At 54.9% G+C, this 24,848-nt stretch overlaps 2 protein-coding genes across 8 annotated transcripts in view; one reads left to right on the forward strand and one right to left on the reverse strand.

The window, feature by feature from the left end:
- Nucleotides 1-4,759, forward strand: part of Zfand3 (zinc finger AN1-type containing 3) — a 241,628-nt gene extending 236,869 nt beyond the window's left edge. For all 4 annotated transcript variants that reach the window (XM_076557533.1, XM_076557531.1, XM_076557532.1 and 1 more), the window contains one exon: nucleotides 2,746-4,759. In XM_076557533.1, the coding sequence (XP_076413648.1) occupies nucleotides 2,746-2,900 (155 nt within the window). In that variant the 3' untranslated portion in view covers nucleotides 2,901-4,759. The remainder of the gene's footprint in view (nucleotides 1-2,745) is intronic.
- A 7,825-nt stretch (nucleotides 4,760-12,584) lies between these two features.
- The window catches only part of Btbd9 (BTB domain containing 9), a 381,249-nt gene continuing 368,985 nt past the window's right edge, over nucleotides 12,585-24,848 (reverse strand). For 2 of the 4 annotated variants that reach the window (XM_006983072.4, XM_076557530.1), the window contains one exon: nucleotides 12,585-15,607. In XM_006983072.4, coding sequence (XP_006983134.1) covers nucleotides 15,410-15,607 — 198 coding nt within the window. In that variant the 3' untranslated portion in view covers nucleotides 12,585-15,409. The remainder of the gene's footprint in view (nucleotides 15,608-24,848) is intronic. The other 2 variants (XR_013046731.1, XR_013046730.1) reach the window with 2 other exon arrangements.

The following is a 24,848-nucleotide window of genomic DNA, read 5'->3' on the forward strand; positions in this document are numbered from 1 at the left end:
GGAAGAGTTGCCCCACACACCGAGAGCTGATGTCTTGATCCCTAGGGCCGCCTCCTCGTTTCTGGAAGAGCACCCTTGTCCACTCACACGCCTCCCTGCTCTGCAGGCCTCTCCTCTGTCCTTGGTGGCTTCTTCTCATGTGCCAACACTATGTCTCCCTTGGACCTACAGCTGCTCCACAGCTTGAAGGGCAGCCCAGGTGGACATCCTTAGAGAAGATCCTCATCTCTGCCCTCTTGGAGCTAGAGCATAGGGTCCTTGCAGATGACGTCAGTCAGCCCTCCCACAGTTATTCCTTTCCGCGTATTGTAGCTTGAGTTTTCCTGCCTTGCCCACTGTCAGGACAAATCTTTGTCACCCGCCAGTCCCACAGCCGCTCAGACCCAACCAAATAAACACAGACACTTACATTGCTTTCAAACCGTATGGCCGTGGCAGGCTTCTTGCTAACTGTTCCTTTATCTTGCTAACTGTGCTTTTATCTTAAATTGATCCATTTCCATACATCTATACCTTGCCATGTGGCTGGTGGCTTACTGGCGTCTTCGCATGCTGCTGGTCATGGCAGCGGCTGCAGTGTCTCTGGTCATGGCAGCGGCTGCAGCCTCTCTGGTCATTGCAGCGGCTGCAGCGTCTCCTTCTGCCTTTCTGTCCTTTTATATCTCCTTTCTGTTAGTCCCACCTATCTTTCCTGCCTAGCCACGGCCGATCAGGTTTTATTTATTAACCAATCAGAGCATACAGACCATCCCCCAGCACAGCCAAGTGCAGACCATCTCAAACACCTGCACTCAGGCCCATGGTCCTAATCATCCTCTATACGGACCTGCTGGGTAACGCCACAAAGAACCTGAGAATGGGCTCCCACAGGACCTACAGAACATCCCACAGCACTTCCCCTTTCTTTTCTTTTTTTAAAAAGGAAGGTTTTAACTTTTACACATCTCCAAAGTCAGCTTGGTATATTTGGGAATTTGGGCGTAGCTTCTCTTAACTACTTCCTGCTGGAGGGGGGCGCTGTATCTTATGGGGATGCAAAGAAAATTTTAGGATCATGGAGTAGTCCGTGAGACCATATCGTCTGAGCCAGTTGCCTTGAAACGATTCTGGATGTTGGATCATCTGGGCCATGGTGTCATCGGAGACCTTTCAGGTGGTCTTGGCTGGTCAAACCTGATGTATCTTAATCTGGAACAAATCCATAGCCTCTGGCTTTCTGTAGAGACAAAAGCAGAGTCTCCTTTCCAAAGTAACACATCCTTATATCCAAATTTTAAAGTCAAGATATCTTTAATATATACATATTGGTTTAACTCAACATCTTTTACGATCAAATGTTTTTCTGCAGTTAAAAATCCCAAAGACAATATAATCCAAACTCTCTGTGTTATATCCATCTTTACATGGCTTATTTTTTATATTACTTTTACTTTCTCTTTAACGACTTTATTTTTTTAAACTTTCTATTTCTTTATATAACTGTCTATGTTCCTTTTCCTCTCTCTTCCAAGCCCCAGGAACCCGCCAGTAACTCAAACCGGCGGCTGCCGCTCATTTGAGAGAGAGAATTAGGAACTGTGGGGCGTTTACCGACGTCACCGTTCCTGGAGAACTTACCGACGTCACTGCTCCGTGTGTTGAGTTCTGAATCCTCTTTACCACCATGCGAGGATTCTTCTCAGATCACACTTTATTGGAGCGCCTCTTGGTTGAGGGACTTTGTCTTTAGTATTTTTTTTTTTTTTTCATAACACCGGCCTTTATCCCTGTTCATTTGTCCTTTTTCTTTAGTCCCTTTTTTTTTTCTTCCCTTTTTTTCTTTAGCCCTTTTTTTCTTTAGCCCCACGTTGGGCGCCATATGTAGCTTGAGTTTTCCTGCCTTGCCCACTGTCAGGACAAATCTTTGTCACCCGCCAGTCCCACAGCCGCTCAGACCCAACCAAATAAACACAGACACTTATATTGCTTTCAAACAGTATGGCCGTGGCAGGCTTCTTGCTAACTGTTCCTTTATCTTGCTAACTGTGCTTTTATCTTAAATTGATCCATTTCCATACATCTATACCTTGCCATGTGGCTGGTGGCTTACTGGCGTCTTCGCATGCTGCTGGTCATGGCAGCGGCTGCAGCCTCTCTGGTCATTGCAGCGGCTGCAGCGTCTCCTTCTGCCTTTCTGTCCTTTTATATCTCCTTTCTGTTAGTCCCACCTATCTTTCCTGCCTAGCCACGGCCGATCAGGTTTTATTTATTAACCAATCAGAGCATACAGACCATCCCCCAGCACAGCCAAGTGCAGACCATCTCAAACACCTGCACTCAGGCCCATGGTCCTAATCATCCTCTATACGGACCTGCTGGGTAAAGCCACGAGGAACCCCAGAACGGGCTCCCACAGGACCTACAGAACATCCCACAGCAGCGTATCACCTTTTCCAGGCCTGGAAGACACCCGGTCTCAGTTAGGAGCCCTGTTCACTTGTGGGTGGGTGTGACTCCAGCCCAGCCCAGCCCTCCAGGCCGTAGCTGTATAGGAGACCAAGTGTGTCCTCTGCTGACTACCACAGCTTGCCAGGGCTTCTGAGCTGTCCTGGGGAGGGCTGCAGGTCTCCTTGTACAGGGAGCTAAATGTTGGAGTGCTCAGCAGCGTGCAGCCTTGCACTGGCCTTGTGTCCCCTGCCATGTACCCCCTTCTTGCAGATGCCAGGGCGGCCCTGATGGTCTGTCTCCTCTGCTTCCTTGCCGCAGGTTACGTGTTCTGTATGCTACACCGCCTCCCCGAGCAGCACGACTGTACATTCGACCACATGGGCCGTGGCCGCGAGGAAGCCATCATGAAAATGGTGAAACTGGACCGGAAAGTGGGGCGCTCCTGCCAGCGCATCGGGGAGGGGTGCTCCTGAAGGCCAGGCAGGGCCACCACACGACGCTGTTCTTAGTTCACTAATGTTAGCCTTATTTAGGACAAAGTCAGCCAGACACCTTGTACTGGGCACGCGTCAGACTACAGCCGGCCGTTTCCTGTCTTTAGCCAGCCATCCTGGTACTGTAGTTTAGGGGTTGATGGTGGATGAAATTGATTTCTGGCTGGTTACTAAGGTGCCTGCTAGCCATTGTATAAAATTAAAACATGAAGAATATTTTTTTTGAGCATGGCTAGTGGATTTAAAACAACACATACCTGTCACTGCTGGAGTCAAACTTACAAAAGCCTTAAGCGGAAAGTGTCCAGACCGGACTGAGTCACTAGAGGAGGCGCAGGCCTCACAGCCACACGGGCGGCTTTGACAGGAACTCTTCGTGTCCGGCCTTTCACCTCTTCACTTTTGCTTGGTCCCAGCAGGACCTGATGGCCACGCGTGCCTTGGCCACGGGAGGCTGCTGAGACTGGCCACGTGGCTGGGCTAGGCAGTGGCCTCGTTCTCCCTCAGAGCTGGAAGTGGGGTGGGGACAGGTTCTCATGGAGGAAGCTTTTTACCTGATGTTATAGGGAAACTCTTCACACAAGAAGAGGGACAACTTCACTTTGAAAATTAGTTCCACTCAAGATTAGTCCACGCATGATCCCCACCTTTTCTGCACAGGATCCGTGGTCTGGCCCACTGGCTCTGGCTGCAGCTTGCCAAGGGCAAGAGTGTTGCTCGTGGCAGCCCTGGGGCTGAGACCTGCGCCTGGGCCTTGGCACCCAGATTTCTGTATTTGGAGTTTTTAAAAAGACGTTTCATAGCCGCAAGAATCAGTGGGTCGCTGGGGAGGCTGCTGCTCTCCGGCAGGAGCCTCCCCTTGTTTCCATGCAGCCGTGGTTTGTGGACGACCGGGCCACCTACCTAGGGTAGGGTCAGGAAGGGAAGACGGCAGGTGCACAGGACCGCGGTGTGGCTCGCTCTACAAGGTTGAGTGGTGGCTGCGGTGGCAGGAAGCTCTCGGCCTGGGCCTGGATGGGGCAGGTGTGTGGGGCTGGTTAGAAGCGTTAGCAGTCAGGTGGGCAGGCCCGGGCAGATGCTGGAATTCTCTTGAAAGCCTGGATCAGGTCTGAGTGCCACACGCGCGCCATCTGTCCCAGCCCGTGGCTTGCCATGGGGCTGTCCACGCCTGGCTGCTGATGAACGGTTTAGCTCAGCGACTTTCCTGTGTGTAATTGAGCAAGGTCTGCTCTCCAGATGAACAGTGGACCTGCAAGTACAATGTCTTGATCCAAAATCCCGAATAGGAAATCATGTTCTTCCCACCCTACATCCACTCTGCACCCGCCAGATGGGACCCACTGCAGAATCTCCAGCCTTAATTCTCACTTCAGGACCCAGACCAGCGCCTCACTCTAGGGCGGCCCAGGGCACAGGGGCCAGGTCTGCCCAACGTTTACCACTGTTGTTAAGCCACAGCCCTCTGGCCACATGGCCATCCTCAGCGAGGCGCCATGTGCCCTTCATAGCCCCTCAGGTCCCCAAAGCACTGGGAGGGGGGTGCTGGGGGCCGTGTACCCAGGGATCACAGCCAGGTTCAAGCCTGCTGGGAGAGCTGGGTGAGGGGGGAAGGGCTTGTTCCCTGCAGTATCTGTTCTGTGAAGTTTGTTAAATGTAAGGGAAGCTGAAATTCTTGTATCTTTAAAGAGGAGATCTTATTTAACCCTTTGTGTCCTAGATTGACTTACACACATAGCCTAGAGCTCAGTTTTAGTTTAACATTGTGAAAATATTAAAAGAATCTTGTAACTTTATTCTTCTTTTTCTCCTGCTGAAAACAATTAAACCAATCGTACGGACATTTGGATTGTCTATTTCGGCGCTTCTCCTAGGGCCCGGGGGGCCAGGAAATAAACGCACTGCATCCCTGGCCTGTGACTCTGCAGGGTTCTCTGCAGTACTCGGGATTTGGGGTGATTTGCCCGGTGAGTTACTAGTGAGCAGCTGCTTCCCTGGTGTGTGTACGGTCTGGGGGCTCTAGTGTAGGCATTGCAGGGGCGGTGTGTCTGTGGGACCATCCCTGAGGACCCCAGGTATGGGTGTGTGGGTGCCTGGGTCCTGGGGACTCGGGTCTAGTACTCCCTCAGGACAGCTGGCGGATGAGCAGGTGACTCTGACCTGCGGGGTACACAAACTTTTTGGAAGTTGTACTTCAGGCAGAAGAATGGTACCCACCCACCACCCCACAGTTTGCAGACAGTGAGGGGAAATGCGCAGGAAGTTCAGAGTGCTTGGTGCGGGGCAGGGAAGCTAGCAGGCAGCAGATGCTTGTCTGGTGGCCGGAGTTTGGTCAGGCCGGGACAGGCTTTCTGACGGCTGCAGGAAGAGAAAGACCTGGGAAAGCTATGAGAACCCCCCACCCCCGGGCAGAGTCTGCAGGGCTGGGGTGGGGGTCTCTCCTCTGCAGCCCCACTACAGCTGCCCGCCTGAGGGAGACTCCAGGGAGGAGCAGCAGTAGATAGGATCCCCTAGTCCTGAGTCCCGTGGAGCTGGAAAGGGTGGCACCTAATGGATCTTCCCGTCAGAGGGTGTAGGGAACGTCTCAGAAATATCCTGAAATATATGCAGAATATTAAGTAGAACAGTATTTGTAAACCTCCTCCATCTTGTGTCCGCTGTGGGTGGATGCTAATGCTATTCTTTTGGTGAGATTTGGGGCCTCTGCTAAGAGCCAGGAGTGGGGGGAGGCAGTGCAGAGGCGAGGCTGCCTTCCGCCTGCTCCAGGGCCTGCCAGCATTTACTTGCCCTCTTGGTCAGCTGGTGTGACCAGGAGCCAAAGGTCCCTCCTGGCACACACTGGGGTCAGCTCTCACCTTCCTTTCCCTATCCATTTGGGCACAGATAAAACTTAGTTCCAGAAGTGTGGCAGTCACCCCTGGCAGATGTTTGGGTCTCTGGCCCTTTGCAGAGACTTGCCACCTGGTGTTTATCACCCAGGTGTGCAGATGAAACAGTGGACATAGGGACCTCGGTGTGTGTTTGTATGACCACTGTCCCCAGAGTTCTTTACATGATGGTGTAGATATTGTAATGCTCCCACTCACATCTTTCAAGAGGGATCTGACTAAACCAGAGACCTGACCCTTGGGCCCCTCTGGAAGGGTTGGAGCAAGCCTGGGAAAGCAGCACCACAGGCCAGAGCGAGCGCCTTTTGCACTTGGCAGGTGTGGGGAGCTCAGAGGGCATCAGTGCGGCGTCCATTCTGGCCAGTGTGTCTGCTGCCCAGTGAGAGCTGCCACAGGCCCCCAGGGAAGGGTGACCAGGGACACAGAAACAGCCCCGACCAGGGACAGCAGTTTTGAACACACGACTTGGCAGGATGCCTGAGGCTCACAAGTGTTGATTCTGAACTTAGCCCAGAAGTCAGAAGTGTCATGGGAGGACACAGCCAGGCGGCAGGATCACAGCGGCATTGCACGTGTGTGGAAGCCATGGGCCTTTGCCTTTATTCGGCTTTTTTCCATGTGGGTATTTGTCAGGTTTTTAAAACCGTAACTTGTGAACTATTTTCATTCCTCATTTGAATTCACTTAATTTTATACTCATTTTTTTTTTTTTTCCTTTTTATCCTGGGCATTGAACCCAGGTCTTGTGCACACATTGGGCCCTTGAGCAGGGGGAGAGTGTTAGGAACCTCATGCCCTGTGTGGCCCCTGGGAAATAGGACCCAGGTGGTTTGGGTTCACAGTGCTCCTCAAGGTGGGGGTGTGGGGTAGCATGGAAGACAACCTCCTCAGCTGGCAGCCTACCCACGCAGGAAGCAGCGGGGTGACTCAAGCCGGCACAGACTAGCGCTGCTGGGGGTGGCTGGGGACGTCACGGAGCTGTCCTGCTGTTAGAACACACCCCTTCTCCGCATCCGAGAATGGAGCCCTGTGCTGTGGATTGGAGCCAGCCTGCCTGGGGCAGGGGCACGTGCCAGCTGCTGGGGCAAGAGAACAGAAAGAGAAGCAGCAGGGGAGAAGGTGAGGGAGGAAGATGGAGGGAGAGAAGGGAAGGATCCGGGCTGCGGCTCCCCCGCTGCCCTTGTCGGCCAAGGCATGAAGTCGGCCAAGGCTTGAAGTTGGCCACTTCAACATTCCGGGATCGTGGTAACAGTTACTTTTTAAAGGGGAAATAAGTTGCAGGGCTGTGGGCTAAGGAGAACCCTGTGCACAGCTAGAACCCCCTGGGGATGTAAACTGTATCCGTGCAGATATAAAAATGTAATGTTTCCCACGTGGCCCAGCAACCCGAGACAACTCAAAGCTGGATGTGGTGCTGCTGTCAGCAGCCATAAGAGGCATCGACCCTGGTGTCCGCACAGGAAGAGTGGGTTGTGTGAGCATGTGGAGCCGGGAAAGGGCTCTTATGTCAAGCCACGGCCCGGCCCTTCTGGATTGTCCCTTTTAATGTTGAAATTCATGTTCTGAGATGTCTCAAGTCTTGCCACTCTAGGCCACATGCTGGGGAGACCCTGTGCTCAGACAGAGGTCAGTCCCTCAGGGCACGCACCAGACAGGTGGGGGGAAGCTCTGTCCCATCTCCGGGTTAACCCGGCACCAGCCGAGACAAGCTGCCCTGCTCAGTCCTGACCACGACAGGCCACAGTTGAGATTCTCAGCAAAGCTGCCACCATTGAAAGGATGGTCTCCGGTGGAAAGAAGAGCAGCAGTCCACACGTACGAGACCAAGACTTAACCTGTCACAAGTGAAGAACTGAAGCCAGGCGTAACAGAAGCAGAAGCTGAGATGTGGGCCATGTGCAGTAAGGACGGCCACTAAGGTGAGCTGCAGGGTGGGGCCGCATGTTGACATGTGCCAGATGGAAGACACGCCCAGCTCACAGGGATAGAGCCATTTGCACGACAACAGCACAGGGGCCCCATACAGACCACCTGATGCACACACACCCCTAGACACGGACCATCTGATGCACACGCACCCCTGGACACGGACCACCTGATGCACACGCACCCCTGGACACAGACCACTTGATGGCTTTTTGTGTGTCAGTTAAAAATAATTCTTCTGCGTTTGTTTTCAACTAAATTTAACGAGTCAACTACCTCACTAGATGGTTCTGAGAAGCTGCAGGATCAACAGGCGAGAAACTGTTGGAAATACCAAAACCATGTGATGCACCAGCTCGCTTACCTGTTAGACGGCGATTTTAACAGGAGATCGAAGCCTTAACCACTTGGAGGGAGCGTCGGCTAATACAGCCATCATGAAAAAACACTGCAGACAGACATGTGATGAAATGAAGCTGGTGTCTAAGAGACACCTGCATGTCTGTGCTTGGAGCATTGTTCACAAGAACCCAGACACCAGCCAGTGTCCATCTGCAGAGGAGTGCCCAAAGTTTATGGTTACACGGTGGTGTGTTAGTCATCCACAAAAGAGGCTGAAATCCTGTCCCTGTGGCGACATGGATGAGCCTAAGTGTCATGTTACGTGAAGTAGGCCGGGCACAGAGACAAATACTGCATGACCTCATGAAGCTGTCGAAGAGATTCCTCTTGTGGACCTGGGAGTGGGGTGTCACGGAGAACAGAGAGGCTGGTAGGTGCTAAGTCAGGCACATTCCCAAACTGTACATGTTGATGTCTTCTGTGACAGTCAAAACTGAGCTGTCTTCAGTCTCCTCTGTCATCAGCCCAAAATTCTTGAATGTAGCTTCAAGCCGATTTTTAGGACAAGGGCATAAAGCACCCACATTCTGCCAAAACATCTCCTGAGTGGTCTCTAGCCCAGTTGCTGATACGTCCCCCTGCACATGCGCTCAGCATCCCTGTCCCACACTCCCTCCTAGGATGGCCCATCAATCCCCACTTCACAGTATTCAGCTGCTTTCCAATCCACAAAAATCCAAACAAGTAGCATGGTCCGGGCACCCCAAGGCCTGGTACCAGCTTCTCTCAGTCACTGTTCTCTGCTGTGAAGAGACACCATGGCTAAGGCAACTTAGAAAAAGGCATTTAAGTTGGGGCTTGCTTACAGTTAGAGGTCCCTGTCCATCATGGTGGGAAGTATGGCTGCAGGCAGGCATGGTGCGGGAGCAGCAGCCGAGAGCTTACGTCCTGATCGGTAGGAGGTGGAGAGGGTGAGACTGGCCTGGCAAGGGCCTTTGAAACCTCCAAGTGCACCCCCAGTGGCACACCTCCAGCAAGGCCACACTTCCTAAACCTTAAACAGCCCCACAACTGGGAGTCAGACATTCAAATATGGGAGCCTATGGGGGGCGGGGGCCGCATTCTCAAACCACCACAGGGGAGCTCCATGTTCCAGTGCATGGTACACAGTAATCAGCCGAGGGCACCATTTCAAACCCTGCATTTGAAGGTTCCCATAGCAAGCCATGTTGAAGGTCCTGGATAACACCCTGGCTCCAGCTGCTGTGGTGCAGGGCTCACCCTCTCCTGCCTGCTCATCCCTTCTGTGTATCCCCAGCCTGGTCTGCCTGGTCTGCTCTCCTCAGTTCTGCTGAGGTAATCAGTGGGGACACAGGACACTGACTCACCGGCAGTTCACCTCTGCTGGTGTGCATGTGCTGTAAGGGTGATGTCAACCTTTCAGAAACAACCGGGCGCCTTGCCTGGCTGCAGCTGTAGCTTACGCTCCTACAGAGAAACCATCCGGCCCAGGCGGAAACCTGACGAGGCACGGTGGTAATCATGTTCTGCAAACTGCAACTCTCCATCTGCTGTTGTATGGAGGCTGGCAGCATCCTCATCTGGCCATCTCACCCGAGGAAGTGAGCTCTTTCCCCTCCCTGTGAACTGGACCAGTCGGCATTCCTGTGGTTTTCCTTAAGTACCCGCTGGTGCCCCTCAAGTCTGGCTCTTCCAAGGGGCTCCTGGTCTGCTTTCCCTCTGAGCTGATGCAGGGCACATCCCATGAAACTCACAGCCTCCTACCGGTCCCTTCCTGTCCCCTATAGTGACCTCTGTAGGCATGATCTATGGGTAATCTGGTACAGAGGGGCTAGTCACTTCTCAGAATTGCCCGACTCCCACTTTGGGTACCAGCCAGGCAGGGCCGCTTCACGCCTCTAGACTTCAGTCAGCTGTCACTTGTGGGAGTCGACCTGGGCTGGGGTGTACCTAGCTCACACTGCCAGGCCAACCTGAGCAAAGTGAACAGGAACTCTGATACCTGAGCACAGCGTCCCTAGGGACACACCAAGTGGTACACATCCATCTGACTCCCACTGAAGCCTGCTGTGACCATGCCATCCTCAATTCAGCAAGGGTTCTGGACATCCCTTGGTACTAGAGAAGAGGGTCCTGAGTGGTGACAGGTGTGGAGAGCTGAGGCCGGACACATCAGTCCCCAGCTCCTAGCTTGTCACAAAGATGCACAGTTGGAGCTGAGTCCACTCAAAGGGAGAAAGTGAACTTGTGTTCAAGGTGACAGTTAAAATGGCATCAGCTAGGCCACAGGGTGGCAAGAGAAGGCGCACAGAGCTAGAAGGGCCGCTGCACCCTAAAAGGCTGCTGGGGTGGGCTGAGGTGGATTCGAGCTACCCTGACCTCACAACACAGGAACCGAGTTCTGAGCAGACTGTGTGTCCCCGTGTCCGTCCCCAGCAGGGTCCTGTCGCAGAGAGCTGGCAATCCCGGAGAGCAGTGCAGGGGCTAGGCATGGAGAAAGGCAGGCACAGACGCGGTGTGAGGTCATCGCTTTATTTCTGCACTGAGCCCACAGTGGCACCGCACACAATCAACTGTGGGGTGCACACAGCTTACCAAGTGAGGATGCCACAGCACCCCAGAACACATTCCAGACGCTGCCCTGGGAACGTCCTCGGAGAGCCATGCCCAGGAGGAGCATGGGGACAGCACTCACCATCTTCCCAGGCTCAGGAATGGTAGCCATGGTGGCTCATCTTCTCTGGAAAATCCAGTCTACACAAGCTTGGTCACAGTGGCTCACAGGCACTGTCCATGGCCACCCATGGGGCTGTCACCCACCCACCCTCCAAGGGCCCAGCCCAAGCCAGTCCTTGCTTTCCCAGGCACTGGGGATAGGTATGGAGGTATAAAGTGGCCTTGGGGACATCAGTCCCAGGCCAGCCTGACAAGGAGCTTCCTAGCTCTCGGGCCGGCATGGTGTCCTAAAAGGCCACTTTTGGAAGTCCATCTGAGACGCAGGTCTTCCCTAGCCCTAGGTTCCCAAGGCCCGGCAGTCCTGGCTGAGTTCCCCTCTGTCCTTGCAGGAGTATGGCCTGAAGCCTGTTTTAGAGGGTCTGTCCCTGTGATGGCCGGGCACCAGCACTGTCCCCGTGCCAAGCTACAACAGAAGGGTGGACCATGGCCCTGAAGCAGCCACCAGGGGCTGTCGGGGGAGCCTCAGCTACATCTCCAGCACCGCTTTGACCACATCTTGTCCCTGGCTGTAACCCCTGGGACTCACAGATCGCACCCCGCTTTCAGGCCTCGACACTGCTGGTCTCCCTCAATAGGCTGAGGACTCTGCTTTGCCACCTCCAAAGTAGGAAGAGCCACTGCCACTGGCTTTCAAAGGTGACAGACAACCTTAGCCCTTGGGAAGACAGAGGCTGGAGACAGTGGCAGGGACAGGTGTGTGGCTCCGGGCCACCACTCCACCTTGGCTAACTGCCCAGGGCTCTAAATCCTCCAGCTGCAAACGGCAAGGACTGAGGGGACATTAATCCTAAGTTACAGGGAGGGGTGACTGTGTCCTTGGCTGGGGGTGGGAACTCTGTCCAGAAGCCCCACTCACTCTGGCCTCTGGCAGCAGAGGTGGGGAGGGGACAGTAGAGGAACACGTGATGCCACAGACCCAGGTCAGGAGTGGCCCAGCCAGAGGCCCTGCTCTGCTCTCTGCTAGACTGAACAAGCATTCATTCCTGTGCATTTCCAAGTGAGGGATGAGGCATTTCCAAGGAGCAGACGGGGGGGGGGGGGGGGGGGGGGGTGTTCTTCCCTGCCCTGGGGAAGTGAAGCGCAGCCCACACAGGTTCATGGCCTCCCATTCACCCAGTGCAAGGGATGTCCCAGCCCCCATCCAGAGGAGAGTTGGATGCGTTCCAGCAGCACAGGGCTGCTTCAGCCACTCCCCTCCCGTCTGTCCACCCCAGAACCCTGAACTTGGGGTGCTCCCCTTGGTAGCACAGGGCACTGTAGTGCCTAGGACCACTAATAAGTGCTCACCTCGGCCAGAGCTGTTGTCAGGGCAAACACTCAGAATCAATGGTCAGGTTGCGAAATCACCAGAGCACGGCCACAGCGCCAGGCCACCTCAGCACTGCTCTGGGGCTCCGTTCACCACAGCAGGCAAGGCGACAGGAGGGACCTCCTAGGAGGCTCTTCTCCTCCCTGGCACCTCTGTGCCCATCCAGAGGGACAGTGCATCCTGGGCTGGCCGTAGATGTCACCCTCTTCCTGTGGCCCCGCAGAGGCTGTGGTTACGGTTCTGTTATCTTCCAGGTTAGAAAGAATGGGAGGTGGGCTGGGTAGCTGCGCACGCAGAGGTCTGCAGATGCCTTAACTGCTGAGCAATTTTTTGCACAATTCAAAACTCACGAGGAGGGGGCAAGGAATCAATCTAACGAACACATCCCTCTCTCGCTGAAAAGAATTTCTTTTCCCCAGTCTTCTCGGAATAAAACACTTGTAATGTATTTGTCAGGAATTGACACTTCATTTAATAAGAGTGAAAAAGTGACAGCTGAGAGAGCCACTGAGGAGAGCCCATGCCTACAATGGGCTTGGAACTCCTCTAAAATCACACCAGGAAAAGTACTGAGGCCTTAGGAGACTCTGAGCCCGTGTGAGACTGCCTCTGTGGCTGCCGGGAGCCGCTGTACAGACACCATCAACCCTCAAGCCTACCCCACAGCCCAAACTGCCCTGCCCAGCACCCCGAATGGTCCCCCGGGAGCCCTTGTCGGTGACAGTGAACACTTTTTCCAAAAGCCACGGTGAGGACACCCGCCGTTCTAACACACATGATCAAAAGGAGGTACGGGGGCTCTGCAGGACCCAGGGGACCTGGAAGCAGGGGCCACCTCACAGCTGGCACCAGAGGCATCCCATGGTAGCCACTCTCCAAGCTGAGCCACCTGGCTGTGTTCACACACTGTTGACCTTACGGGCAAGGGCAGCCCTGAGGGAGCAATGGCTCACACTGCCTCTGTTCCCTATGGCTTGACTGGCTCCTTGGCACCCAAAGGGTCCTCAGAGTCAGAATCCACCAGTACGGTGCCAGGGCTGCTTGGTGCATAGGACCCTCCGAGTTCCAGCCAGCCCGACTTGCCATTAGCACTTAAGTTCAAGTCTCACTTCCAGTCTGTTGGCCCCAGGGGAGAATCCTGCAGGGGACAAGCAGGGATAAGCCAGGCTCTGGCTCCATCCTCTGGAAATGTGGACCTTACCTTAGATGTAGCCGTGACCTCTAGGCACATCAGCATGCCCACCAGCCAAGGGTGAGCTCCCTTTTCTGGTGGGAGGTAAGCCAACCATATCCTCCTGCACCCTAAGTAGGTGTCAATCCAGAGGTGGCCATGGGATCATCTCAGATGACTGAGGGCTATGGTTGCTATGGTTCTCAGAACTCCCCACTGGCACCTGTGACTTTGAGGTCCCATCCCCCTCCTCCTCATGTGGTGGGGGTACCATGCCAGTGCCGACACGGAAGGGACCGAGTCTCTAGTTACAACCTGAAGACGCAACACTGTCCGAAGGGAGAAAGGAAGCCATGGGTGTGGGTCTGAGATGGTGGATGGGCTGCCAAGGGGACTGAGTACCCAGTACCTAGCGTGACAGATGTGTGGTGACATCTGGGGTGGACAACATGGCTTCTTTCCAGCTCAGCCCCACTGCCCCGGGGGCTGCTGGGCTCCAGGCCTGCATCTTGCCTTCCATGTTCACAAAGAAGGCGTATGGCAGCATGTGCTATCCTAACTACAAGCCCAGAACTCAGGGTGCTGAAGCAGGAGGATTGCCATGAATGTGGCCAACCTAGGCTACAGAGGGAGGATCTATCTTAAGCAAGTAACTGAACAAGAACAAAACAAGCCCTCACATATTATCTTCCAAAAGACACAAACTCCACCCTCCACAGAATGGGGTATCCCCGTGCACAGGCAGGGGGTCCTGCCTGCTAGCGATGCTGAGCAGGCAGGACCCCAGGCTAACTGGCAACTGGGGGCTGCATGCTGCCAAGAGCAGCGCCCCATTCACAGCGGCTGCACCCTGCCTGCCATCCATCCCCGGGAGCTCCTTACCAGAGGCAGCCACACCACACAGCAATGAAGCCAGAGGTTCAGACTGTGAACTAGTCTCCCTCAGGAGCGGCTCTGCCACCCTAGGCCTGAACTCACAGGAGGATGACCTCCACTGCAGCCTGAGGCCCCCTCTTCAGTGTGGACAACCCACTGCAATTAAGTCAAGCTCGGAGAAAGCTGGATGGCCCATCCTTTCACTTCTGGAACAGGACGGGACCAGAAGCCCCACCTTCCTCTGAGCATGCTCACAGGAAGCGCTAAGGTGACTTCACGGGGCCTCAGGATGCAACAGGGAGGCGCAGAGGCAGGAGCTGGGCATGGAAGTGACAGAGAGAGCCGGGGGTGGGTGGGTGGGGCTGCACTAGTCAAAGACAAACTGCTCTTCACCATCCCCAGGTGGATGACGCTGGAGAGACTCGCCGCGGAGTCCCAGGCCTGTGCTCCTGACACCCCATCTGTTGGCTGAACCAGGGCCAAGGGCAGCTGAGCCAGGAGGGCCAGCCTAGGATTGACTGCCCGGTGCCCGACTCACAAGTGTCCACACAGCTTCTGAGTGGTCCTCTAGCACTGGCGCGCTGGCCTCCCAGACTGGAAGGAGGCTTGTACACATCAGGAATGACGGGTTAATAAAGTGGCAATTTGATCAATCACTAACTCCAGTGTCCGCAGATTGATTTGCACATTGTGCGTCTGGTTGAACTTCAAGGATTTTCCTGGTCAGGCTAAGTGCCATGATGAGCTGCACCTGGGCGCGTTTAGGAGGGACAGCCTCTGCTCTGCCCATGTGCAAGCACTGGAGACTGAGGAAGACCCTTGTCCCTGCAGAGGGCCAGAGAAGTTCCACAAGCCTGCACCACCATGACTCAGCAGACGGAGAGAAACCACACAACTACAAACCACCCAGGAACCAGGGCAACAGGTGCCCGAGAGGACCCTCTGGGGCTGGGCCCTTTTCTGGTTGTCAAGGCCTAGGGTTCCCTTTGTCTAGAGACTCCTTCTGCACTGGTACCTTGGTAACATTAGAGGTAGGATTGATGGTGGACTCGAAGAATCAAGACCCACTTCCTCCCCCTGTCTGAAGAGTGAGGAGGAAGGGCGCCCCTCTGTCCTGGGGGAACGCCTGGTTGGGGTGGTCTTGCAGCCAGGTCTGCTCTCCCAGGAACGGGGGAGGGCACACTCCTGCTCCACCCAAGTCACACCACGTCCTCTGCCTCCTTTATTGGTGGTGTTGGTTGGGTGAGCGCGAGTTGGGGCCCGGACTCGGGGGTAGTGAGCTGGCGCTGGGTGCTCGCAGTGCGTGGGGTTCGAGCTGCTGACTGGGGGTGCTGGGGCCCCCTGTCCCGGGTTCCTCGCTGCTCTCCTCCTTCTGGCCACTCTGCTGCTCCGGACACTCAAAGTGGACACAGTGGAACACCTGGAACGACAAAGAAGAGGCAGTGAGGTGGCTCGGCCTGGGGCCTGAAGCTCTGAGCCAGGCTGACCCTCGCCCTGGGTGCTGCTGGGAAGTCTGGGAAATCTCCCAGCACCCACCTCCTCCTTGCCTGTCTCAGATACCTGAAAGCAACAAGGTTTGAGATGCATGTGGTCAATCATGATAAACGCAAAAAGATGGATGATTCCAAAGTTCAAGTCCAGCAGGGATGCCTCAGCAGTGCCCAGGCTGGACCACTCAGCACAGGCTTTCCTCCTCTGGCCTGTTTCTCCCTTTTGGATCATTCATTTAAAAGACAGTATTTGTGGGGGATAAGGGAGGGAACGGAGAGAGAAAGAAAGAGGGAGGGGGAGGGAGGGGGAGAGGGGGGAGAGGAGCACAGTGAATTCTTTTAAATATAACTAGAATTTTCCCAGAATTATGAAAATGTGTTCAAGTTTCCTGGCTAAAACCTTTCCATAACCGCTTTCAGGTTCTGACTGCTTCGTTCATAAGTCAAATTCTCTCTTCTTAGCCAGGTGTTCTGGCCTAAACTATAGTCATAGCCTTTCAGGAGGCTGAGGCAGGAGGATCTCAGTCAGTCTTTGCTTCCTTTTAGCAGAACAAGCATTTTAACCTGACCTGACATTGTTCCTCCTCCTCTCTGCCCCTCCTCCTGCCATCTCCTGCTCTGCCAGCTCCCCCAGGCCAGGAAGACCCAGGTGACCCCAGGACCCCTCCCCCCAGGACCCCTCCCCCAGACCTCTCCTCCTCAAGACCACTCCCCCCAGGACCCCACCCTCTCAAGACCACTCCCCCTCAGGACCCCTCCCTCTCAGGACCCCTCCCCCAAGACCCCTCCCCCCAAGACACCTCCCCCAGACCTCTCCTCCTCAAGACCACTCCCCCCAGGACCCCTCCCCCCAGGACCCCTCCCCCAGACCTCTCCTCCTCAAGACCACTCCCCCTCAAGACCACTCCCCCTCAGGACCCCTCCCCCTCAGGACCCCTCCCCTCAGGACCCCTCCCCCTCAGGACCCCTCCCCCTCAGGACCCCGCCCCTCAGGACCCCTCCCCCTCAGGACCCCTCCCCCTCAGGACCCCTCCCCCTCAGGACCCCTCCCCCTCAGGACCCCTCCCCCTCAGGCCCCCTCCCCCTCAGGACCGACACTTCCCGTTGTACTCACAGACCCAGGCTCCACAGCCCGGTGCTGCTCAGCCCTTCTGCCCTGACAGGAATAACTAGATCAAGAAAACCCTAAACTGAGAAGTCAAGTTGCGGGGATCAGTGCGTGGCTCTGCGGCGCTGGAGAACGCTGGAAGACGCACTCTGTCGGAGGATCTGCACAGCAGGCGCCTGGCTTCCCCACTCCTCGCCACCCGTCCCACTGCGACCACTGTCTCCCTGCACGCCACGCCACTGTGTCCCACTGTGCTGTCAAGTCTCACGCAAACGGCGCTGTTTCCTGGGACGGCGCTGTTTCCTGGGACGACTCATCCACAAAGGCCACACCGAGTTCTCTCCCAGGCCCACACAAGCCATGTGAGTCTCCTTGAGCTAAAGACCCAGGCTGGGGAGACCTTAAAGACGCAGACTGAACCTTCCTACCTGAGTCCCGGCGGTCCGGGTAACATAATCACCAGACGTGAAGAACTGGGGCTTCTGAGAGCCCTGACTCCCAGCTGATCCCCGAAATCCTGAGCCACACAGGAGAAAGCTTCCTTGGTCAGGGTGACATATGGATTCCATTCATTTACTAAGACACAGCTCCGGACAGAAACCCCTCAGATGCTGGGGGTGGGCAATGGCTGGCAGTAGGCAAGCAGGCTAAGAGTGAGGGACAGAGATCGTGGGGGAACGAGAATGTGACGTACGCCTTAGCATGAGAGAGCGAAGGGTGATGTGTGCACCTGAGGTCAGGTTCCCTCAGAGGGTCCAGGGCATGCTGGGACAAGCAAGGAGCCCTGGGCACACAAGGCCCAGCAGCCCAGGAGGTCAGCTACTACAGAAGGACCTGAGGCCAAGTCAGGAAGGACAAGGTGGCCTTGCACGACAGGGCTGGGGAGGCCATGCTGGTGCTTAGCTCTGGGAATGAAGAGGAGACGAGGTCTGTGAAGGGGCTCCGGGTCTGAGGCGCAGGAACTGCCTGACAAGACCGATCGGCAGCGCCTGACCTGGAGCTGCAGCCAGAGACTGCAGACACAGCAAACTCCTGCAAACCCAACTTCTACAGAGATCCAAGAGGAAGCACGAGTGTGCCGTGACAAATCCAAATGCCCTGCCAAACAGAGCTGACGACAGACTTCAAGTTCCCCGAGGGAAAGCAGCGTTTACAATCAGTAGGAAGGAAGGGATCATTTTTAAAGAAAGCTGAAGGAAGAAAGAAAGGAGCCTGCAGCATGCCACGATGACCTGGTAGAGGACAGCGAGGGTCCTGCACTCGGACAGGCTGTGGGACTTGAGAGACTCCAGACAGCCCTCCCCTGCCCCTCCCCACAGATCCCCATAGATGCTCACGGGTCCTTTCAGTGACAACAACTCCTGGGCCACCACCTCTGAGCAGGGTGGTCCTGCCTAAGGGGCAGCGCACAGGGCTGGGGCAGAGGGGCGGCTGCCTAGCCTCCGGGATGCCCTACCGCATCCAGGGTTCTGAGCCCGAGGCAGTGTGGGCATCCACACGTGTCAGGAGCACGTGATGCCTAGAGTGGACCTTAGGGAGCACTCCGGAAAAGTCTTCCCTATAATACAGAGAAGACTGCATACACCAGGCCCCGAAGAGCTGGGAGGCAGGCAGAGGGGACTCTGGAGGACATCTGGGTCCAGTGCGGCCCGAGAACCTCACAGCGAGTCCTAGGCACCGTCCTGCACTACCCAACATGCTTCTGACACCATGCAGACGCCATTCCACCTGCAGCTCGCCAGCATCGCCACACACAGGGCAGGGCACCTTCTTCCAATCTGCACATGGACCTCGGGAAGGGCGTGTAGTTGAAGGCCTTTCTTCTCAAATGGAGGTGAAACCCCACACTTGAGGGCGGTCGTGCTGGGCCTGAGGCTGCCTGTAGTCAGGCCCTCCTCACAGAGGCCTCAGGGAAGGTGGCCTTCTGGTCTGCAGTTTCTGTGTGGAGACTGGTGGAGGAGGCTAACGGCGGACACAAGCGGGCCTCACAGAGGGCCTAGGGACCGTGCCTGGCTAACCCCACCATGCTCCTGCGCCCGCTTCCTCCCGCCTTCCCACCGCGCACTCAGGGCCTCACGTGAGATGAAATGGCCAAGTGCTGGCTTTCTCTCTGCTAGGGGCTGCTGTGATTCAATTCCTTTCCTCTGAACCTTCCCCAGACTGCAATAGTCCTCGGAAAGGATGTGACCAAAAGTGAATGAGGCATACCGGGCAGAGCCACATTCTGATTTATGCACAGCCATTACCATGGTCTCCGCATCATTTTCCCTTCAACTTTTCGGCACTCGTGTATCCCATTAGCCTGTTTGATTGCTGCTGTTCGGGAAGGGGCACCTTCGCTGAACCATCTTCTGCAGCCTGCCATCTCTCCCCCGAGAGGAGCGGCCAATTTGCAATGTAGTCATGTGTGCGCAGCAGACCCAGCCTCCCTCACCCCCGGTGTCCTTTCTTGTGGTGGCTGTTTATTATCACTTTGCCAGGCCTCTGTGGGAGCTGGACTGGCCGTGTCTCAAGTGGTCTGGCATGCTCCTTTCCCTGAGCCTGTGTGGCATGTGTATACCAGCCTGACCCCCTTTGGGAGGAAGCCTGCTGATTCTTCCCTCCTCCAGAGCTAGGATTCCCCTAAGCACCTCATGATGACTTTTTCAAGTTTTTTACAGGAGGGGGAAGGGAAGAGGACAGGAAATGGAGGGAAGAATAGTGGGGAGGGCCTATTAGCCCAAGAGTCCACTATGAACTATAGTAGACATTGGGAGAAAAGGAATAAATACTGATCAATGACTCCCCTTGCCTCTGCGGCTTCTGGGTAATGTGCACAGACCACTTTCCTGTCAAGCAGTACAAACAGGGTTTCTGACCCACCTTCTGACTTGCATTTCCAAGGTGATGTATCTTTCCAAGACAGTTAGCTTCCGCTCACTGGCTGCCCATAAGGAAGATGAAGGCCTGAGGATTGCTCCCCTCCATCCCATTATTACACCATCACCACCCCAGATGTGAGCAGCCCGGTTATGGCAGCCAGTGAACTCTCCTGCTCACCTCAGAGCTGATGTGAGCAGTCCGAATTCAGACCACAAACAGCTTTTCTTTTTGTTTCTCCTAAACAGAAGACCACGTGGATAGTGTGACACACACCTGTCATCCCAGCACTTAGGACGCTGAGGCAGAGGGATTGTGAGCGAGAGGCCAGTTTATACTATGCTGTAAACATCTGTCTCAAAAAACCAAACCGACCAAACAGCAGTCCACGACAAACAAGAGTAGGAAGAGCATCCCAGGAAGCTCTCTCTCATGCCTGTGGTTTTACACGCACCCAAATAACCAACAGCTCTCTTAGTCACTGTCCTGCTGCTGTGGAGAGCCACCGTGACCAGGGCAACTCTTATAAAGGGAGACATTTCGCTGAGGATTTGCTTACAGTTTCAGAGGCTTATCATCATGGAGACACAGTGCTGGAGCCGGAGTTGAGAGCTCTGTCCCAATCCACGGGCAGAGGGAGTCAGACTGAGCCTGGCATGGGCTTTGGAAACCTGAAATTCCATCCTCAGTGACACACTTCCTCCAACAAGGCCACACTTCCTAATCTTTCTAATCTTTACAAATAGTGACTTAGCATTCAAACATGTGAGCCTATAATGGCCATCCTTACTCAATCACCAAATGCTGTTTTCAAATAAGGGACCACCCAAGTGCCGGGATTAAAGGCAAGTACCTCAGTATTATAAAGGTAAGTGCTATTTCCCTGAGTATTTATACCTAGGTATGGGGTTGAGATTCTGGTGACTGCTTATTACACAGGGCACTACTTTATAGTATCACTTCCTCATAGCTACAGATAGCTACAACTTTTTGGAAAGTTCTGGAAAAAAGAACCTCCCCTAGGTAGCCCTAGAATTCCCTACTTCTGTGGTTTTTGGTTCGTTAATGTGTGTGCATTTCTGAGTCTTTACTGCTCATTTGGCGGCATTGGAACCCGTCACCTAGGAGTCTGGTGAGGCACATACAGCTTTGGTGCCTGTGCAGGGCACTGCCAGACAGGGTTCACTGAGGAGCAATGGTCAACCCTGATTGTGAGCAGTACCACCCTGCCATCATGCATGAGCACACGTGGCCAAGTGACCCTGGCTGAACTCTGTTTCTTCTGGAGCAGTTTTCCTAGACACCTGGTTAGAGACCACAACAAGCCTGACTAATGCAATAGTTAACAGGACCTCTTCTTGATATTAGTTTGGAAGGGATGTTTTCAAGTTATTTTAAAATCAAAACCAAACCTACAGACCAAAAGTGGGGAGCATCCTTGTCCCCAGTCCTGGTAGATATGGCCTAACCAGGGCTTCCTCCTACAAAGGAGAAAGGTGAAGTGACTTGGGGTCAGAGATGCGGGAGGTGAAGGCGGCAGTGTGGCCTGTCTCTCCCCATGTCCAGTCCCCACCTCCCTGCCACACATCAGCTCTTCTCAGACTTCACATCAGTACCCTTCCCAGAGGGTACCTGACCCTGACACTGCACACCTCTGTACTGCTCAAGTCTGTGTTCCCCTGAACCTCACACTTGACTGTTCCTCCTCACCCTCTGTCCTCTCAACTTCCTCACAAGCACCACAGCTCCCCCTCCTCCCAGGACAAGGACGCAGGCTTGGTGAGGGCTCCAGCTCTCCCTCCTCCCAGGACAAGGACGCAGGCTTGGTGAGGGCTCCAGCTCCCCCTCCTCCCGGCTCCGCATCTTGTCAATGGTAATTCTTGAGAGAGGGTCCCCTTGACTCCCAGACAACAGTCTAGCCCAGCCAGCCCGTGCAAGGACTGCTGTGTGCCATGCCATGCTCTCTACCCTCAAGAGCCACAGTGCATTGGGCACTGGGTCAGATCCTCGGTTGGGACTGTCCACCAAACCCATCCGGGTCCCCAGGCCACCGCTGCCCCACACCACTGTCTCTCTGGCCAGTACCTTATCCTAGTACACAGTAGCTTGTCCATGGTGCCACACAAAACCAGCTGCTGTGTCTATCCTCCGGCCACGGAGACACAACACCCCAGGAGGGCCAGGCTCTCCCAGGAGCTGAGAGGCCTACAAGCTGGGGCTGTCTCCTGCAGGGGTGGCTATCCTCCATTTGGCTCTGAGTCTGTAGTCACCTGCTGCTGCCTGCCGCTGCTCTGGGAATTGTGAGCAAAAGGCTGCTCTGTGGCACCTTCTGGGCCTAGATGATGTCTCGGGAGAACATGGAAGGAGAGTCCTTCAGGGGTCAGGGCACACTCCAGAGGGGAGCTAGGAAATAATTATCCCAGGCCAGCAAGGAACATTTATTTAGTTTTTCTAGAGTCTGTTTTCCTGGTTTTACTTTCCCACTAAAGCCGCATGTTGCTATGGGAACAAGGTGGCCCTCAGATCCCAGAACCACTTCCTGGCCCAAGGGAGCCTGAATAAAGTCCACTCAGCATGGAAGGCCACTCAGGCAGCCATATGCAGCCCCTGACCTGCTGCTGCTGGCCTGGGAGACCCTCCTGAGAAAGCTCATAGCTGCTTAGTTCCTGACACATGGCGGAGTACGGAACGGTCTGCAAGGCCTCCTCCACGTACTCCATGACACCCTGCTTTCTAGAGGAAACCCCGCCCTTCAATCAGCCCTGCACCCACCCACACCAGGGCCCATCTCAGCTGCCCCTGTACCTCTGTGCACCATTTCAACAGGACTTAGAGATACAAATGTCACCTGAGGACAGGCTCTGCAAAGAGTCCACTGCCAGGCAGAGAGGCTGCAGTCCCTGTGTGGAAGTGCTCTGCCTCAGTTTCTCCCCTAGACCTAGCATATGTGGTGCACAAAGCCAGCCTATCAGAGTGTGACGTGGGTACCTGAGGTGTGGGCCAGGGTGTCCACTCTGGCACCTCACTCTTTGTCACAATCTTCTGGGAGACACAGCAGTCCGATGTCAAGAGCCAACCTGAGCAGATGCAATGCCTTCCCTGCCCCTCAGAGTAGTTTCTTATGCAGTTAGTGGAGAACTGTATACACCTAGCCACAGTGCAGTGGGCATTGATTGGGTCAGATCCTCGGGGCTCTCCTCTTGCCTGACTCAAGCCTTCTTGCCCAGGAACTCCAGCTGGGCAGCGACAGCAGTTGTCCCCTTTCTTAGCAGTTGGAGCACTTGTGGAGTCTCTCTTGGTCTGAGGCACGTGTCTAAAGGGTCCTACCACACGGGGCCCTGGTGTCCTTCAGCACACCCGGATGCACACCTAGCTGGATGGGACGTGCTGTGTTGTCTGCCCACGCTCTGTGGGCAGTGAGCACTGGGTCCAACGGGAGGAGAAGGAGGAGGAGGAGGAGGAGCACTTCCAGGAGGACAGAGAAGACTGCGGGAAACCAGAAGCATGCTCCAACAGGCTACTAAGAGCTGAACCTCCACAGAACGGGAGGCTGCAATTGCCAGGAGCTACCTAGAACTGAGGGAAGATGGGGGTTACCACAGGACACATGCTGAGCAGATGGTCACAGGAGGGCCTGGCCAGACACAGAATTCTGGGCCTGGGAGCCTCTTCCAGCCCTGCCGGTCTCTGCCCCCTGTTATTCTAAGTCAGTTGGAGGTCAAGGCCGAATCCACCACAGGCTCCAGGCTGTACAGACTTCAGAAGGCCTCCCAACAAGCAGCATCTCCAGCCACACTTGCATACTGACTAGGACACCTTGTCCCTGAATGGCCTTCCACTCTCAGGAGGCCCTTCAGGGGCTCCCCACACCCCTGCTCTGTATGCCTTCTCTCAAGACCTCCCCAGCAAGGCAACAGAGTGCTCATGTTCTTCTTTATGTACACAACTGTGTATTTTGTGACCAATAAACAAACAAAACAAACAAAAATTAGAAGCCAGGTTCTCTATGCAACTTGACAACAGCAACATCAGCAGAGTCTGTGGTCTAAGCACTCAGCTGAAGGGAACCGAGAGCTGTTCTAAAATGAAGGCCACAGTAAGAATTGCATGCCCAAGACCCCCAGATCCATATGAGAAGACTCTGGCTCCACGCCCACAGTAAGCAGGAGAAGGCAGGGCCTTGGAGGACCGCCAGGCTTAGATGGGATCATGGACAGGAGCCTGTGATTAGTGTCCTCACTAACTCTCTTTCCAGGAATGTTTTCCAAGAAAGGCCATGCCAAGGCAGAAGGGTGAGCCGCTCCTCCACCAGCCAGACTGTGCACCCTGGCCGGGAAGGCCACCCTCCTGCGTCATGAGGAACAATTATCATGTTAGCCACACAGCAGACAGGGCTCTGCCCCAGCAATGCAGGCTGAGCTCGGCGCAGGAGTCCCCTGGCAGCTGAGCAGGGGCGGGCTGAGGAAACCCTGCCTCTCCTCCCCACTATTTATGACAGCACGCTACTGGCTCCCCTGGGCCGACAGAGAACAGCACTTTCCTGGACGTTCACCCCAGCCTTGTCAGCTCTACACTCCTGCCTGGGCCACATCAGTTCCCTTAGAGCTGTCCCCAGGTGTCCCGCCCAGCCAGCCCCGAGTCGCCCTCCTCTCTGTCCTGACAGGCGACAGGCATATCCTTTTTCCAGAAGATATAAAGAAACCAATGGGGACAGCAAGGTCTGCCACCTCCTCCCCACCCGGGAGACGCAGCCTGCTTGGTCCTTCAGTGCCCTCGGAGAATGGCAGTTTATGGATTCTATCCTGAAGTCCTGTTCATCATGTATTTTATGATTTAAGATGTTTTCCAATTGACAACAGTGTGTTGAAGCTTTATTTTCCCAATCAATAACTGACTCTGCAAGGCAGCTAGGGAAGTTACTCATCAGTCAAATGAGACAGATGACCATGTCAGGCTGCCCTCCAGCTAGGCCCACCAACACCCTGTCCAGGCCCCCACCAGGTGCCTGCAGAGACCTGGAGGAAACACCCTTAAGAGAGACCCTGCACCCTATTTTACAGCGTTATGACAGGCAGTGATGCTTCAGGAAGAACTGCTTTGAAATCTGATGTCTAAGGTTGTTTGTCGCTTGCCTTGGTCGGAGTGGTGATGGTGCAGTGTGGGCCTGGAGAGCCCTGACCAGTCCCCATCCTCCTGACCTGAGA

This window comes from Peromyscus maniculatus, chromosome 21 (assembly GCF_049852395.1).
Source record: "Peromyscus maniculatus bairdii isolate BWxNUB_F1_BW_parent chromosome 21, HU_Pman_BW_mat_3.1, whole genome shotgun sequence".
NCBI classification, from domain to species: Eukaryota; Metazoa; Chordata; class Mammalia; order Rodentia; family Cricetidae; genus Peromyscus; species Peromyscus maniculatus.